The 18,866-nt window shown below is 35.6% G+C and overlaps 1 protein-coding gene across 4 annotated transcripts in view; it reads right to left on the bottom strand.

Annotated features, from left to right (window-relative positions):
- Positions 1 to 18,866, bottom strand: part of FTO (FTO alpha-ketoglutarate dependent dioxygenase) — a 267,508-nt gene that overhangs the window by 179,246 nt on the left and 69,396 nt on the right. For all 4 annotated transcript variants that reach the window (XM_068955600.1, XM_068955601.1, XM_068955602.1 and 1 more), the window contains exons 5-7: positions 15,703 to 15,782; positions 13,555 to 13,698; positions 6,302 to 6,421 (exon numbers count right to left, since the gene is read on the bottom strand). In XM_068955600.1, coding sequence (XP_068811701.1) covers positions 6,302 to 6,421; positions 13,555 to 13,698; positions 15,703 to 15,782 — 344 coding nt within the window. The remainder of the gene's footprint in view (positions 1 to 6,301; positions 6,422 to 13,554; positions 13,699 to 15,702; positions 15,783 to 18,866) is intronic.

Genomic DNA, 18,866 nt, shown 5'->3' with positions numbered 1-18,866 from the left:
TTTTCCCTCTCTGCCACACACTAGGTGACTTGCAATACTACCAAACGTAGTTTAATGCCCTCAAAACTCTTTCTCTGTGCTGTTCTTGCTGCTGAGGACTGCAAGCAATCGCCCACGGTGCTCGTTCCCTGTGAACCAGTTTACTCTAAGTACAACTTCATACAACTTAGTACTTATACGTAGAAATTAACTAGAAGATTATCACAGTTTTATACATCATTGTATATGCTTGTTTGTACAAATATGTACATACATATAGTCACAAACACAACAGCCCAGCACTGGTAATCTATCCAGTGTGAGAAGACCCTTATGTGTGATGCAGAATCTTGTTCAAAGCACCGTTGCTCAGCTCAGATAGAGATCAATTTATACAATTCAAATATAAAACTGGGACATAACCTATATGATGATTTGGATTTCTGCTGATTTGCATTATATGTATTAGCATTTTAAAGATTAACATAGAGCTCATGGTATTTTATATACAAGAACACACACTTTTTATATATAAATAAAAAACACACAATTGTATATAATTGATTGCATAAATATACAGTGAAGACGACAGAAATAAGCCCTAAGACAGTATGAGTCTAGCACAAGACAACAGAAGGCTAGTCATTCAAAACAGAAGCTTACCAAAGTACAGTTGTGTGCACAAGAACACCTACAAACATCAAACTTCTAACTCAGGTGCAAATCCACCTCGAAGGGAACACAGAAATGGGCCAGCATGCCCACCTCCTTTGCACCATCTGGTGTAGCACACACTTCTAGCCACATGACATGCACAGCTGCACAAGCCACCCATGGTCCTCCCATTTGTGCCGTCAGAAACACACCTCATTTCCCCATAGGACATAAATTGAGGTAGCCTGTCCTAAACTCTTCCTGGCTTATGCCAGTTTACATTACAGCTTTAAAGTTTTCAGAGTAATTTTCACAATATGCTCTATGAGTTGGAAGATCGCCCTTTTAACATTCGCATTTTGTAACAGAAATGTTATAGTGCTTCATATCAACATGGCTTAGATCTCAACTAGCTCACATAAGGGTTAAAAATAGAATGTGCAATCCACTGGTTTGCTCTGATGTTCCTGTAGATATTGTCACTGGATGTATCCTCAGTAGAATTCTATTCAACACCTCTGTCTTTAAGTACAAAGCTGTAGGCTGTAGCAGCTTTAGGAAACATAAGTATCCTTTTTTCTGCTGCACAGTATCTGTGTGTGAAATTCTCTAAAGGGGTTTAAGTATTTACCCTGAACACTATCAGACAGTTTCTAAAATTTTCCTTATCCTGTTGCAAAAACACTTCAAAGAGAATCATAAACACAGTCCTTTGTGCTTTCAGCACACACTTTGTTTTGGAAGCTTAAGTCTGAATTCCCTCAGAATTGTAAATATTTTTTCAGAAAGATGTGGAATACAACTTTTTTTTTTTTTTTTTTTTAAGATTTTTAGTGATTCTACTGTAAACAATGCTGAATCCTTACTCGCACTTCTGAGAGCTAAAAATATGGGGGGCAACGAAATTAGTAGCCAAAAAAAAAAAAAACAAAGAAAAACAAGCCTTCAGGATCAGGTTTTGAGGTTTTATTGTTGTCTTAAGATAAAAGGTACATTTCCAGGAACATTTGACTCCTGGTATACATAAAATATAACCTGCCAAAAATATTTATTCAAAGAGTCTGGCATAAGCAGATAAGAAGAGTCTAGAAAGACAAGAGATATGGCTAAAATTTGGGTCTTTGAGCTGCCATGTTGTGCCTACATTTCACAGCTCATTAGACAAATAAGATCACCCCTCACTGCATGGTCCTCCAATAAAGGACTGTGACGCTGCAATGCCTAAAAACCACGGGAAAGCTAAGAACAGAATTTACATCTTACCCCAGAATTCCCTGAATTCTGGCTGACAAGGTCAGACCAATTCAAATGTCAGTTAAGTGGCTCTGCGTTTTCTGAAAACGCTAAACAAACCAACAGCCTGTTTGTGACACCATTATGTATATTTTTAAAATATATCTAGTTAGCTGTTCCAAATGCCAAAGTCTATGAAACCTAGGAGGATTCCTTTTAAAAAATATATTTTACCTTAAAGCTTATCATGGTTATTCTGGAACTGAAATACCCTGATTTAAATACATATTTAACCCTTGTTTTAATTTGGAAAATGTATGAAATATATTATGGCCCTGGGCTGAGATTTTGTAGCTCAAGTTGAAGCCCAGACTCAATTCTAACTGCCAGGCTATAAGCCCCTGACAACAGTGGCTTATAGCAGAAAACTATGACATATTTCACTTGCAACAACAGTAGCAAATAATGAAGTAGACCTCAAAAAGGAGGGAAAGAAAAATAATGTTACAAGAAAATATCTTTGCTCTCAATTGAATTGTTTCAATTCAATTGCATAAACTCATAAAAGGGTAGCATTGAGGATAACTGTAATAACGTGACTAGTTAGTGCAGTTACTAAAAATTCTTACAAATTCAGAAGAAAGATATCAGCCTGCATGAAATACCACCTTGCTCATTATAAATATACAGAATATGTACATTTCTGCTTTTTCACCACACTTGTAAATTGAAAGGTATGCGGCATTCCAATATCGTTAGCTATATTTTCAGGACGCCAAAAAGTGAAACAAATGGTATAACAATTATTTGCATTTAAGTTATAGCATTGAAAAACAGTTCTTTAAGACCTATGTTTTATTCCTTTAAATAAGACCTTTTAGAGTAAGCAAATAGTTATGCTGTTAAATATAACTCCAAATCAGTCATATGTTTCTGTACATTTTAGTAGTATGATTTTCTTCCTCTTGCCAAATTCCTGCATAAATGGGTGGGATTAAATGGAGCCTAGCCTACCTAACATAATTATATATGTTGTGATTTTATACTGCAATGAAACTGATACATTTTAATAATTCCAGTCTTGGCTCTTACCCACTAAAGTCAATAAAGGTTATTAAGGCCAACTGCCATATAAATACATTGCTATGTTGCTAAATGGACTGTCAAAGCAGGAAAGCAGGAAATACAATTCATACCATATAGCACTACTAGTGTCTTCATTTTTTTTAAAGGAACACTAGATACATTAGAAAAAAAAGTCTTTGGCATTTGATATTTATGACTATAATCATATCTATTTACTTTTCATTTCACAAATAAAAAACACTGCATTGATTTACATTTTACTTACTCAAATATGAATCAGCCTAAAACAAAATAAACAAAAGAGACTGAAGGATTTCTACAGTTCTTACTGATTTGGCATGGTGTTAAAACATTCTTATAGCTAAAATAAATGTCAGATTTTGAGGTTTGCATGATATCAGACCCTGAGAGACAAATTGTCTCTCTGCTGAATCTCAGAACAGCTACAGCAAGACTTCCTCACATCACATGAGATTTAAGCTTTTCAGACTTCTCTTTACCCAGAAAGCAAAGCTTGTACAGTCTTTTTTCAAATGGTAACTCTCCCTTTGAATTCAGCAAGCATTTATCCTGATGTTGCACATGATAAAGTGTTAATCTTGGATGACTTTAAAAAAAAAAAAAAAAAACCTCAAACATTTGAATGGCCTTCATATTTTCAAGGAGGGGAAGAAGAGGGAGAGGAAGACTAGTTAAACTGTTTTGGATTTAATGGTTCATAAATTCATGGGGTAATGTGGTGAATGTGATGTTTTATCAGAATGTCATTCAAATGAAGGGCTTAACATTTACATCACAAGAGTGAGCTATAAGTAAAACTATCCTCAGGGAAAGAAATGCCAGGAATAAACATTAGGAAAAAATTGGGTACTTACTATAATGTATAAAAATATCAAGCAAAGCCCAAAGGTTTGAAGACATTGGGTTAAACTTCCTGAAGTATTATACTGTGCTGTGACATTGGAGTAATTACAGTTAGCAGAATCAGAAATCATTTTATAAAACTTTTTTTCCCCCATTTTTTTTAAACTGCTTTACTAAACAGGAAAAAAAAAGCACACAGAGAACCCAAGATTGACTTTAGTAGCGCTCTAGACACACATATATTTAAACGTGCCAAGAGCCGTTCAGCTCACACACAAATGTAAAGAAAAATACATTGCTTAATTATGTTCTTTTAAGAAATAATTCCTTCTAAGCCATAATACTCTACCGAGACAAGATCAACAACTGTTAAGACATTTATAATTTAAGCATTTTTCCATATTATATAGGCAAAGGTTGTTTTTTTTTTTTTTTTTTTAAAGAATCATCCAGCTAAAATTATAAATATGGAGAAAAAATTTTGACTATAGACTACTAGGTACCTTCAGAAATACCTTTTGGATTTAATTTAATGCTGTGGAAGCTAAACATGCACCAAAACACTGCACTTTTTATGTTAAATTGCTGTTGAATTTGTTAACCCACAGTTGATTTCCTGTGTTATGGAATCTTAGAGATTACAGATAACTTGAAGCAACAGGGATAATTCTTGATGTTAATGCTACATTTCTATGCATTTTATTAAGTCAGTGCCTGTTGTTGCATTAAAACTGTGGCTCAACATTGCCCCCTACTGTCAGTTTCTGAAACACTGAAGTACATGTAGGTTAAATAAAAAAAAGATACCAAGTCCCAAACTCAGTAAGCATCACATTTACTTGGAGACTCAACAAAACAGACATTCTCAATTAAAATTCTCTTCCGTCTCGTTCAATAGATGAAATTAATTGTGATTAATGTGTTATAGATCATAAAACATTAAAACAATTTTTAAAATTTAAATTAGAAGCAGCTTCTGTCTTGGCCCAAACCTTCAGTTTGCTGATAAATATCATCCTGAGGCCTGTTGAAAGGAGATACACTGACGCCACCATGTTTCTAATTAGAGACACATGGTAATGTCACACCAATTGCAGAAAACCTAACCCTTGAGAATTCCTGAGTTTGCTGTTTTCCCATGTTCTCAACACACAATGGATATAAAATAACAATCAAACATTCTTGTCTCTACCTCATTCTGTGTTACAAGAGGATAAGGTGTCATTTGAAAGAAAAATAAACCAAGGGTTTTTTTTTAAATGAAAAGGGTCATTCAAGATCCAAAAATATTAGCAGAACATGAGCACATGAAAATGCAAAAATCAGAAAAAAGTTACATAAAAATAAACAAGTTATAAAATCATTTCCCTCTTTTCATAGAAAAATCTGATGTTCATCGATTTCTTGCAGCAATTAATTCCACAAATGAAAGTTCCGCTTATCCACATTGGTTTTCAAGTTTGAAACCAGCTGCTGCAGGAAAAGTTTACAATACTCATCCATAGGTCAGTGGATAACATTTCCTTCAAAACTGAATAGCACCTTCTTGTTACATCTTACCTCTGGGGATTCAAATCCATTTCTACTAAAATTATATTCAACATCCTGAACCACATTACAAAGTTTTCCAAGACAGCTATGGACAAATTGAGGATCACGTTGTGACCAGCAGAAATTCCTCTGAGAAGCTTCTGCTGCAGATGCAATGATACTTAGCAAGAGAAGTACATACACTATACCTATATAATACATATAATACATATATTTATCAGTATAGCTCCTTCTGTGTAAATATCTAAAAGTAGCCTTGACAGCATGTATATCAAATGCTTGCACTAGTAAAGTCTCTCAGTTGAGTCTCTGCTGGGATAGCTGGCTGTCATTGATACCACTGGCTCAGTTTTCAAGGAAGGCAGGGATACACTTTCAAATAAGCAGGAACTAACATAACTACTATCATTCAAGCAACTAATTAGCTCTGCACTCACTAGAATTTGTTGTTGGCTTTTGCTGTGGTGTAAGTTTGTACATGGACTGCATACAGCTGTACCTCCATACCATCAGATTTTACTCTCAACTCTCCGGACACATTCACCATTGCTGTCATTGACAAAGACCTGTCCATCTTGGTGTTGTATGAAAAAGTTGAGCCCAACATTAGACAGTTTCATGTATCATTTGGTGTGATATAAGTTATACCTGTCATCTTTTGAAGCTGTCAAACTTGAAAAACAAACAAAGTAAGGAAACAACTAAAATCTCCTCTCAGGTTTTTTGAATGTTGTTTTGCTCGTGTTTCTTTTGGTTACTGGGAGGAGAAAGAGGAGGAGGCAATGGAAAGCTGCCATTGACTCTACTTTTCATATGGCTTGAATAAATTGTAAACCCTGATACTACAATACAATTAAAAAAAATACAATTGTGCATGTTCTTGTGCTCTCAGAGTTAAGCTCTAAAAGTTGTAGACTGTAACAGTGGTACTTACCATAACCTCCATTTTTCTCCAGAATTCTTCTAATCTAGCCATAGGCTTAAGCCACCAATCAGTGCACTTCAAATAGCGCTTGCCTTGAAACCAAAACTGCCTAAGCCACTCAAATTCAACCTGCAAGGCAAAACATACAGTGGCATGTCATTTATGTTCATTTGGGGTGGGAATAGGGTAACACATAAAGGCAGCAATATCGGAGCTATTCCACATAAAAGCCAGCTGTTACTTTCACTTCTATTCCATGTGAATTGAGCCACTCCCATCAAGCCTAGAGCGGTGCAAAAACCAAATCTTTTCTTTACGCATGAGACATATATAACAGAAACTTTAGAAGTGTAAGTTTCCTCACAATTCAGTCCAATATGCATCAACTCTGGCTTATTTTGATTAACATTGTGGATGAGAAAATAGTTTGGTCATCATACAAAAGACCAAGCAAATTTGCACTAATAAAATTACCCAAATGCAGGCTAGTCAGTAGCTAGGGAAAGGAAGTGCAGCATTACAATGAAAAACAGTTTCTGACAGTTTAACAAATAATCTGGTTACTAGACAGGCTACCAATAACTTTTGGATTAGCTGGATCTGAACAAAGGACTTGGAATTGCCCTGCTCCGTCAGACCTGCCCTGGATGGGAGGGTGTCCCAAAACTGCTTGTGCTCCCTCCACCAGATCTGCAGTTCCATCACAAAACTCATCTAAACTCCCTCCACAAATCAATGCTCACAGATCAAGAGTGAAAAAGCACATTTCAGCTTTTTTGGGCATCTGAAGTAATTGCTTTTTTATTGTGAAACTTGCATGGAAAATATCCTTTACAAAGAAAACAAATCCCCAAATGAAGCAGTATAAAGTCCATCAGGAGCAAGGTAATGCATTCATTTAAAATATAAGGCACAGCAAATGATGTATACCTTACTAGAGCGGTTTTAATTTCATATATAGATAGCCCATCAACTTTAATACAGGATTAGCATTAGCTTTCTAAAACATCAAATACACAAATATAACTCATGAAATATTATTTCAGCAAAATAATTCTGTTTATCCTAACTCCTGTTGAGTCTTTCTTTCTTTAATAGTAATCTGTAGTTCTGGTCTTTAGAATTCTGAATTTATCTTTGTTGTGGTAGTTAAGTTTCACACAGAGTTCAAAGCTGCTTTAATCATTACTTGCTACCACAAAAAAGTTTTTGCTTATCCCTATTCAGTCCTGATGATGCAAACAAAGACAAACCGGAGAAGGAGAAAGAATAACGAAAACTGCCGTCACCTACCATTTTCTTTCCTGAAAGAGTACGGAGAATGGCTACAGAAATCTGGAAGCGTCTCAAGTAACATTAACTAAATGCTTAGTCAATATAGGTTAGCGATTTCAATGTAGGATACTTAAATGTAGAAGTTATAAAAAGAATAGTAAAACCACTCTGTTAGTAAAACATAACAACATGATCAGTTGGCAGGCATGAGTATTTTCAAAAAAAAGACGGCAAGTCTAGCAGCTTTTTAGTACACAGGTTTGGAGACATACATAAATCCTAATAAAATTCAAGCAAAGTTTACTGCTTCTACAGTATTAACTAGGTATGAAGCCTCAAATTATGTTTTGTTAAAAAGGAGTATACATAGTTTTGGGATGGCTGACCACTTCAAAAGTTCAACTAGAGTTTTGGGTACTCAATACATTTTTTCCTTCTTTTTCTTTTTGCTGGTCTCTGCCACTGAAAGGGCTATAACATATGAAGACTGACAAGCATAACGCTCCAGGAAATAAACCAATACAAGGCCACTAATCAATGAAAAAAAAATTCTTTTTTTAAAGAAAATCAATGCTATGATATGACCCATTGTGACAAGAATCTATTCCAGTCAATCTGACTTTTGACTAATCATAGTGATTTGTCTCTTTGAATTAGACTAAATTTACATAGACCAAGGGTGGTATACTGGCAACATTTTAAAATGTATCCTGACCCCTAACAGCATCCCCAACATCACACAGAAGTGCTGTTCATTCAGTAGGTGCAAGAGATCAAGTTTAGCAATAGGCTAGTTAATTCTGTGCAGGGTTAGCTGGTCTCACCAGAGGTCAGTGTATCAACTTGCGACATGCGGTTGTTTAATGATGGAGACTGCCTTTTACCCAGGCTCTCAAACTCAGGTTCATATTATATCACAATGTCTCAGTTTAGTCTCTAAACTTAGTTAATACTAGTGGGGCGGGGGGAGCAGAGAGCAGTGTTTCATCCACCAACTTATCCATCAAGCTGCTTGACCAGTGACTGCTTTGAAATACTCCAGCACTACCCATGACCGGGTAACTGTTGATTCTGAAAAAAAAGTCATCTTGATGAGGCAAGGGTGACGATTTCTCTATTCTTCTGTCCTTGTCTCAGATTTGTGTAAGCATAAATACTTACGCTTTGTTAAAAATCTTCAGGGATTCCAGTTCTGGTAAAATCGTTTGTTATTTTTAAATTAACACTTGAACACTTTTTATACCGCATCCATTACTAAGCACATGTTTTAACAAGTGCATATGCTATCTGCTTGCCAAGACCTCTTAAAGCTATACCACCTCCTTCTCTTCTTAAACTCCATTCAATAATATATTTTCTTGTATTAGAAAGGCATTCCTATCAGCTCACCTCCTTCCCTCTCTTTCTATGAACAGGAAAAGCTGTACCAGGAAGAAAAAACAACAGTAAGTACTGTAGAGAGAAGAAAGCTCAAATCTAGACTTGATGCAACTGAAGTTACAGAATATTCATCATCTTGACCAAACTCTAAGGTTAATAGCTCTTGCTGAGGATTTTGTGAATGAGTTCTCATGCAGAGACTCCTGTATGCCAGACTAACTTTATTTAGTTCTGGTAAGGAAGCAGTTTAGGTAATTGAATTGCACAAAGCCTAACCATATTAACACAAAAAAAATGCTGCATGTTTCAGGAATAATTTCCATCTCCTAATTAATTTTCACTTAGGACTTACTGTCAAGTAAGCTGTGCGAGTAAGCTCAGAATCAGGCCTCACGCCTAACCTCAACATATTTTCAAGTTGTCCTTTAAACAATGATTAAAGGCCAATTTTAGGTTATAGTCAATACTTGGTAGTAAAAGGCCAACAGCAGCATTTGACATTTTGTGAGGCAGTGCTCCTCAGTCAATTATTTAAAAGTATTGGTTATTAAATGCCACACATGTAGGTGATCTATATTTCCTCTCTTCTGTACTAGCCAGCCACCAACCATGCTGTCATTTCACTGCAATGTGCTAAAACACATTAACCTTCCTTTGGCTGTGTACACCACCACCCTTTCTCAGTGGTAACCTCAGCATCTTAATACCACTTATCTTTCAACTTAGCTAGCCCAGATTTTTCTACATCCCTGTGCATTCACCATACTGAATTGATCTACTTTTTCTAGAACAAAAGATTTGCTGTACGCAAGAGTGACAGTACCTCACAAACAACAGAACAAACGATCCAATCTCATGCTTAAGTCATAGTAATCAGGATTTGGCAATCAGGGCTGAGCCAAAATCCCCATGAGGACAAAATCCTGCTGTCTCAAACTTGAGTATGTACTTTGAAACCTGCTACATTTTAGACGCAATCACCGGATCCTAAAAAACTTCCTCATATGTTTTACTTGACAGGTACTATCTGATGATTAGTCTGGTGCGGGCCAATAAAGAACTCCTGAAGCTGTCTCACACAACAGGAAATCTACTATCAGACTTTGCGTTACTCATAGCAATGAGGACAATTGTTTTTTGAAATGCAGAGAATAGGCTGGAGAAGATCTTTTCCGCCCGTTTATTTGTATATGTATTACATTCAAATAATCTGTTCAGCAGTGTGTATTACTTTAAAAAGTATCTGCTTGCCAAAGGGTTTTTCCAGATCCTCTGTTGCTCATTTGAGATGTACCTAGTAGCATATATATTTTGGAAAGCCAAATGTGATACTCCACACTGAGTGAACTCTGCAAGATCATTTATTTCAGTATAAATTACTACTGACCAAGCAGCAACCTGACTGCTTAAGGAGGTAACTTAATTCAATGTGTAACACCATGTGTGCATCGGTGTTAGGCCAGTATACTTCACAGCCATCCAAGTAATTACTTCTGTTCACCCTACTACACTCTGCTCATAGAATACACGGCCACCGCAGTATTTGTTCAGATTTCAAGCCTACAAGCTACTTAGACGAGCAGCACGTGAACATCCTCATTTGAGGTTATCTTTTTTTTACAGCTATGAAGTACCTACTGTGTGTGAAATAACTCAAACACATCCAGCAAACAGCATGCACCTCACAGTTACTCAGCAATTCCTTTGAAGGTGGTTTTACCCAGGAAGGCCATGACACCAAGGCTAAGTCTAAATAATTATTTAAATTCTACCTTGGTTACCAGAGTAGTTCCTGAGGTGTCTATGCCCCTGACAAAAATGGAAAAAAGTAAATCTCCACCTGAGCTACAGACCTTTCGTTCCAACCCACTTTATCAGCTTACAAAGTCAATTTTCCTGCCCAGGAATACAAGAGTGAAGGCACAGAATCATACCTCATTCTTCCAGACTTGCTCTTAGTCTTTTGCCCTCTGGCAGACACAGCTAACTCATCCAGATCTCATTTGACAGAGCACTTAATTTCGGCACAGACTGTGAGCCTGTGCTAAGCTACTATATATTTTAGCTTAGTTGCATGTAGCCTGATGCCACCTTGATGGTTCTGTTCCAGTTAACGATCTCTGATGACTACTTCACAGGTGTCAACAAGGAGGAGTTAAACAACAACAACAAAAAAACAAACCCTAACATTTCAGGAAGGTACACCATCTAGAAAAACAGCTGTATCTAGTTATTGGGGCTAAAATCTATGAGGAGCTTCCATTTCAATGATATTTAAAAGTAAAAATAAAACTGTATCACCTCTTGTGAGATGGGAATACCACCTAATTTCAAATTCATTAACATGATCTCTGGTCCAGGGGAGAAGTAAGAAAATTCACAAGGAAATTTAGATTTAGCACAGCAAGCTGTACATCAGAACAGAAATACACAGTAAAAATAGGGTGACAATTCTTCAATAAATTAATTCTTCATTATCTTTTGTTCGGCTTTACCTAGTGCAGTTTCGACTTTCCTATTTAAAAATACTGAGAAACTAAGGAGAAAAAACATAAAAAAAATAAGAGTGATCAAATCCTGACCACACTCATTTTCATCAGTAGCTGAACAGTTTGGTACCTTAAAGAAATAAAACATGTTCTTCACATGCCTGCAAAAATTTGAACCTAAAAGCTGTACTAGTGCCTAGAAATACAAAGGTTTATCATATAGTGAGTGAAAGACGGTAGGAAGCTTTTCTATACAAAAATCTGCCTCATGGATACTTATGTTTGCATTTCAGCGATGTGTGAAAAAGAAACATGTATTTACCACAGTGTAAAACCACAGATAACTCTTCCTACTTATGCAGCAAATAAAAAATAAAGCTTAAATAGCATTTCAACATATGGTATTTATCCTTCAAGTGAAGAGGTGACCTTGAAAAAAGAAATAAGAAAAAGGTGAGTGGGTATTCTCTTTTCAAATGAAATATAGATCCAATGTGTCTACTAAGACTAAGTGCGCAATACGTACAAGTTAAGCAATGATTTCTGCTACAGCATATCCCATATGTGTAACAGGAAACATCCCTGTATGTCACATAGCAAAATTATTCAGGTGACTGCAAACACCAGGGGCTGGTCTCTCACCTGATGTAAATGGCACAGGTCTTTGATGTTAAAGGGCCCGTGCAAATTTACACCAGCTGTGCATGTGGCTGAAGCTGTGCAAACCACAGATGCATACAGTTTTATGGACTGAGCCTGATTAATGTTTTGTAAAGCCCTGCATGCATCAGATTTCTTTAAATTGTTCTAGGGGCTATTTTACTAAAAATCAAGGGAGCAAATCTTTTGCCATCACTATACTCAATTTTACCATCTCTAAACACAATACAGATAAAAAGTGTTCTATAAAGTTTTAGTAACAATACACCATATTATATTCCTCAGCAGGTGGCAATTTAAATAAAGCATTTGCACAAATTCTCCTTTGAGTGAAAACTACACACTATATAAAGATGATCATGCTTATCTCAGTAGAAATTCAGAAAAATTCCTTCAAAATGTCTGAACATAGCAATGCCGTAAGGAACCACTGATATTTGAGTAGAAAGCGGTCCCAAAAGTTGCATTAACTGCTCACCATAACTGTTTTTCAAAGAGAGATTACCATCAATACTTTCCAGTTAGCAACAGCAAACAGCATTTCAGGTGGAAGCACAGCTTTCCAGAGCAGCTAAACAACCTTTCATTTTACACCCCTAAAAATATCCCTGTCTACGTTTTCTGTGACTCTACATTTTCCACTATGCCAGCAGTGTAAGAAGACCCAAAACATTATGTCATCCTGCCAACTCTTTCCATTAACATGGAATTTGCAAAATTAGATTCCCCATAATGCTACCTACTTTTATATTACAGAAAAACTACCTGTTTCCACAGTTGCCCAAAATACTGTCTGATAATTTCAGTTGGTTTGTCAAGTCAGCGTGTTTGCTGAGATCGAGTTCTGCACCTCGAACCACAAAGCGCTGTGCCAGCGGCAGTGGAATGCTGCGAGAGGCCAGTGTTACGCTTGCATACTTCATATTGTGGGATCACCGGCTGAACTATGTTATTCCTCAAAATTGTTCCCACTGTATTCTCCTCAGAACATGCTTTAGAGTAAATGCTCACAATTGTGTCACATTTGGCATTCTGTAAAAGACCGGCAGCTATCTTAATGCTTGATAAACACCTGAAAAGTTTTTGCAAGAATTTTACTTGCTTGCACATTCCTTCAAATTTGTTTCTCTCTTCCTCTCTGCCAGAGAAGGGCTGGGGTACTTCAGTTTCTCCACCACACCATCAGATTTTGCACCATGAAACCAATCTCACTAAAACTAGTCTTTGAATCTACCAGCACAGGGATCTTAAGAGGAAAAAATGAAATCTTTCTTGGGAATGAAAGTATCAGATGTGAGTTAATCCCAATCATTATACCCGAATACAAAAGTCAATAAAAATACATTTCAAGCTTATACACAGCAATGTCTTGTGAATCGTTAAATACACTTAATTTACGTTAGATCCATAAGCAGACTGCATCTCTGGCTGAAATACTTTCCACGCAAATCTTCTCACCTCATTATGAGTTTCTTCTACTTGCTTTACAACAGCAACTTCCAGAGATTTCAAAGATAAAGGTATTGAATCAGAACCAGCCTGTAAATTCTGGAGTGCAAGTTCACATTGACCAAAGATATAGTCCAATGTTCCTCTTGAACACTATTAAAAAATAAAAAACATATATTTACACACACACACACACACACACACAACCACTTCAGAACTTACATATTTCTCAAATATACTCCTGCCTGCTATACTACCTCTGAAATAATCAAAATAAAGGAGTAAAAGAGATGTATTTCTGTAGCTTTATTTCATGATCTTTTAAACAAAAGCTGAATTGTCTGTATGGGTATCAGTGAGAATTATGAAAAAAGTCTTATCCATCAAAAATATAACCCATCACTGAAGCACAGATTGAAAAGAGAAAAAACAATATTCCTTTTACATTTACTTTACAAATATGGCATACAAAAACATGTCCACACTTTCCCTTGCTTCCTGACTAGTCTTTGACAGTATTAAACACTCACTTTTATTCGTCTTGTATAAGGCTCCTAGTAATACTAACATGGAATTCCACTTCCAGTCTGAGAGAACAGTGTGCTTACAACATGTACGTTATTTGCACAGAACAGAATGGCACTTCCAGAACAGAATGGCACTTCTGCTCTGCTTATTTTGTTTTTACAGATACATTCCTTCAAAATTAGAAGGAAACTTATAAACACATATCCTCTTTCATTTCAAAAGGATTTTTAGCTTAATTATTTCAATTAAATATCTTTGACTTCTACTAAATTCCCAGAAATAATCTTGAATAAGATCCCCGGTCTCATATTTTTTGTAATAAAATCTCCATACTATACAACATAAGATCACAACAGTCCACAAAAATAAAACATAATCACTTCATAAAGAAGCTTTTTAAACTGTGAAAATAAACATGAATTTTCCTGTAAAAAATAGCACAGAGCCAGGAATAGCAGGCCAGATCACTCCTAAAAGAGAGAGGAAAACCACTTTTTTTGTTTGTTTCTTTAAAATGCACACTGTACTATATCACTTAATATCAAAGCCCAGTTCAAGTGAGATGAGTAAAGATCTGTCTGGGAAACAAAAGCTCTCATATAAAAAATTTGTTACATCTTTGGAACAATAATTCCTTAAAGAAATTTGAGAAATATAGTAGTATTCTCATCTTCTTATGCTTTATTTTTTATTACATCTTATGTATATTTATGTCTGCGTTTGGTGCCACTTCTTCGCTTTATATTATTGGGCAAAGTACAAAGAGCGAGGGGGAAAAAAGCGTCTGGATATATGTGTCTTTCTCACATGCTTCAACAGCAGTGCATTTTGCCCTGCTGAAAAGGACAAAAAAAAGAATCAATTCTGTGATTCTGTGACTTTTTTTTAAAATATCATTTTACAATACAGACTATCTATTTCTGTATGCTTTTCCATTTGAATACTATATAAACAAAACTAATGAGAAATATCACAGAAAGGAATGAGGAGAAGGAGAGGTCTATTAAAAATAAATAAATAAATGGTAAAAAATGCATTTTAATATTTGAAAGTAACCAACTGAACCCTTGTTATCCAAGAACAACTCTCAGACAAGACACTTTGTATCACCGTTCTGCTCCTTCCACCCCTAGGAGCACCAGAAGGATCCAATTTAAAACCTACTCATGACTACTCATAGTTGTCCCGACCTCCTAAAAGCTGTTTTTGCCAGTGGACCTTGCTGACGTATGTTTTTGAATATTTCTGTCTCACCATGAATATTGTCTTTCAGCTAGGACTAGGATACGAACAGAGTAAAAAGACTCGTAAAACAATTCAGATAGAAATATGTGAATATCTGTTGCATGTTTTTGCGTTTCTTCAATAATCCGTGAACGTGTGGTGTAGCACATTGCTAATTCATATTTTATATGCCTAACTGTGAGGCTAGGTAAACTAACTATAGAGAGAGGAACTGTACCTTGATCCAACAGTAAACGAATAGCAGTTGTTCAAGAAAAAAAGATTAATGAGTCATCAGCATAACTGTGAACCACAGTTCAGGATAAGACAACATGATGCTGAATTTACAGTACCAGAATATTAGCTTTACAAAACAAAAAACAGCAACCAATTTTCTATACTCACATCTGCCACTCTGTGAGTTGAGCTGAATCGAGGTAAAAAACCAGCCAGAACACAGTGCTGATGTGTCATATTAAGATCATCTGGAGACAAAGATGAAAAACTTAAGCACATAAAAAAATTATACTTAACTATTGATCTTGGCTAATTATGAACTCAGGGCAGTGCATGAAGCATTTAAAATAAAGAACAGAGAATTCACATAGTACACAGTATTATCTTTGTAGAGCTTACGTATTTACTAGACCACGATCATTATCCTAGTGTTAACAAAGATCTCCCATACCTAGGTTTTCTCCTAGTTTACACAGTTTAAAAGTGGATTTCATTCCACCTCCCATGTGAAAAATTCAGCTAAACTAAATGAATTTTCAAAGTTGAGCCAGAATTTACAATCTTTCTTCTCAAAAATCGCTAAAGAATACTGATATTTATTGCAAAAAAGTATAATTTTTTTTTTAAAGACAAAGACATGTCATTTCATCCTTTTTTCCCCAAAACTTATCTGAAGTTCTTTCTTCAGCTCAGAGGCAAAAAAAAGCACCCTCAAAAGGCTCAACCTGCTCAAAGACCTGCCTCCAAAGCATTTCACTTAAGACTATCCTGTAGCCTGCCAGGAGGGCTGCCAAGAACTTGAGCAAACAAGTAGGCAAACAAACAGCTTTCCTACTACCCAGATCTCTCTAAATGGAATCTATTTGATTGCCATCAGAATTTTACCAAAATTATCATAAATGCTTGAATTCCAACAAATCATCATTTTCTAGAGGAAATGCACTCTTCTGCAAAAGTTAAGACTAAATCTAGTAATAGCATTCACCATTAGTCTAAAAATCAAATAGTTTTAGTTTAGCTGCCCTCTCAAACTCAACAAAACATTCAGGAAAATCTATCAAATAGCACTATATGATCACTATTAGGTGAAAAAAACTAGGTTTCGTAAGTCACTAGAGAGATTAAAAAAAATACAAAATCATGTAACCTGAAGTGTCACTAAGAAAAAAAAAACATGAAGAAAAGCACAGATCTGCAAGATGCTGGTTAACTTGGAGTCTATATTTTCAACAACATCTATTCTTTGAGGGAATGTAATTTCAGTCATCATAATACAGCGCAATAAGAAATGATCAAGCTTCATCCTGCCATCATGTAAATATGATTCTCCTTAAAACATCAGTATTTGCCCATCCCCAACCTGAGAAACCCCAAATTCCTACTCATTTTTGTAAATGCTCTTCTGACCACAATGACAGTCTATCAGACTGAAAAAAACACAATGTGTAAAGTTTAATGTTATTTGCTTTATCATTGAAAAAAGACATGCTCTAAAACCTTCATCTTGTTACAGAAGTCTGAAATTTTTAAATTGAAATTAGCCTTACACATAATAATTCACAAGAGTGATTAAATTTGTCACGGTTGTAGATCCATTTGTCTTCTTTCCAAGAATTTTATAAGCAACTATTACAAAAATTCATACCCAAGTTAGCAGATAGCATCACAAACTCAAGAAAAAAAAATTAGACCAAGAGCTCATATAAGGAATAGGCAGAACAAGTGTTATGAGCTGCGATTGTATTCCCACTGAAAAAGTTTTGATGGGAGGCTTATCTTCTATTTGTATGAGGTCTGCACAGAGATGAAGTTGAAAAGCTTAGAAAGAGCTCCAAAACAAATAAAAAACCCAAACAGGGAAAAAAACATTTCCTATGAAAGAGAATTTCATATGAGAGTTAAATTGTACACAGTGCCAAATCTTGCAAGGACCACAGAACAGCATCTCTGAACGTAACAATATTAACCATCACAATCACTTTCATGAACAACTGTCACCAAAAAAACTTAAACTCTTTCCCACAACCCATTCAGTACCCATTTTGGTGTGTTTTTTTAATAGTAAACACAGCATTAAATTTATAACATTTTGATTTGCACCTTCATTCAAATCCTTGGCAACTCTTTCATTGTAGAGCTCCCGCTCAAAATTGCTTCTGTTTCTAATCCTTTATAACTCTTCGAAAGAGCCCTGTAAGTTTAAACTGAGAGTTTACAATTCATCTAAAACTGTAATTGTACAAAAATAGTTGAAGCTTCATGGATCACATCTCTCAAAAGATATCTCTCAAAAAATACATTCTAAGTCTTACAAGATCACAGTAAAAACTTGCTTTTCTTTAACTTCTCTTTTAAAAAGTATCATTTGAAAAGAAAAAGGACTGTTTGTTAAAGGAGACACTGTCCATTTGGCAGCAGAAGCTTTTATTCACATACAGAATATTACATCCAGATTCTTGCACTGGTGTTAGAGCTGAACCAAAACTGCTGCCTTTCTTGGACTCCCATCTCAAAACTACCACAGCTCCATTGCAGATTTAGGTAAAACATAATACATATGGAGAAAACATCAGTTCAGGTTTTGCCTGACTGAACACTGATTGATGAAGCTTGGAAAATGGAAACACTATCTCTTCAATTCAACTCTAACGGATTATACGTCACAAAACACACACACATAAAAAAGTAGGAATATATGTATCAGTCCTGCTTTGGAGAACTGCACGCAGGAAGTTACTCCTCAGAAGGTTCTCCTCAGTTAATGGTGAGGTAAGAGCCAATGTTGCGTCTTTTCCAGCTTAACACAGTGGGCCCAGACCTTACTATAAATTCAGGAGGACTGTGGCATGGAAATCTCCTTTTAGTATCAATATTTATAAATAACTTATGTGAACTATATAATGCACATAAGAAGTGAGCTTTTCATTCAAATCACAATTAGCACCAATTTAGCAATACAGTTGATACAGTTTCAAGGACTGTCATGTAATCCCTTCTCCTTCAACTGCGTTTAGGGCTCATATAATACTTTTTAAAATAGTCTTGCCTCCCATATGGATATTTAAGATATGTATATATCAATCAACTTTTATATCAGAGAGAAGTTTTGAAAATTAGAATAAAATTAACTGCTTAAATGACTTTCAACACTTTCAATACTTTTCCATGTCTATGAAAAACATTGTCATTAGCATGGACTATTTTCGTAAGGTCTGACCAGGCTTCTCTTATGTTCATAAACTTTAAAACACAACAAATTATCCAAAATTAAAACTGTAATTCTAGAAAACAGTCAAGAAAAAACAGTGAAGTTTAATACAGGCTAAAGCGTA

This window comes from Struthio camelus, chromosome 10 (assembly GCF_040807025.1).
Source record: "Struthio camelus isolate bStrCam1 chromosome 10, bStrCam1.hap1, whole genome shotgun sequence".
Classification (NCBI taxonomy): Eukaryota; Metazoa; Chordata; class Aves; order Struthioniformes; family Struthionidae; genus Struthio; species Struthio camelus.
The sequence above is the reverse complement of the archived record's forward strand: the minus strand, read 5'-3'. Positions and strand labels throughout refer to the sequence as shown.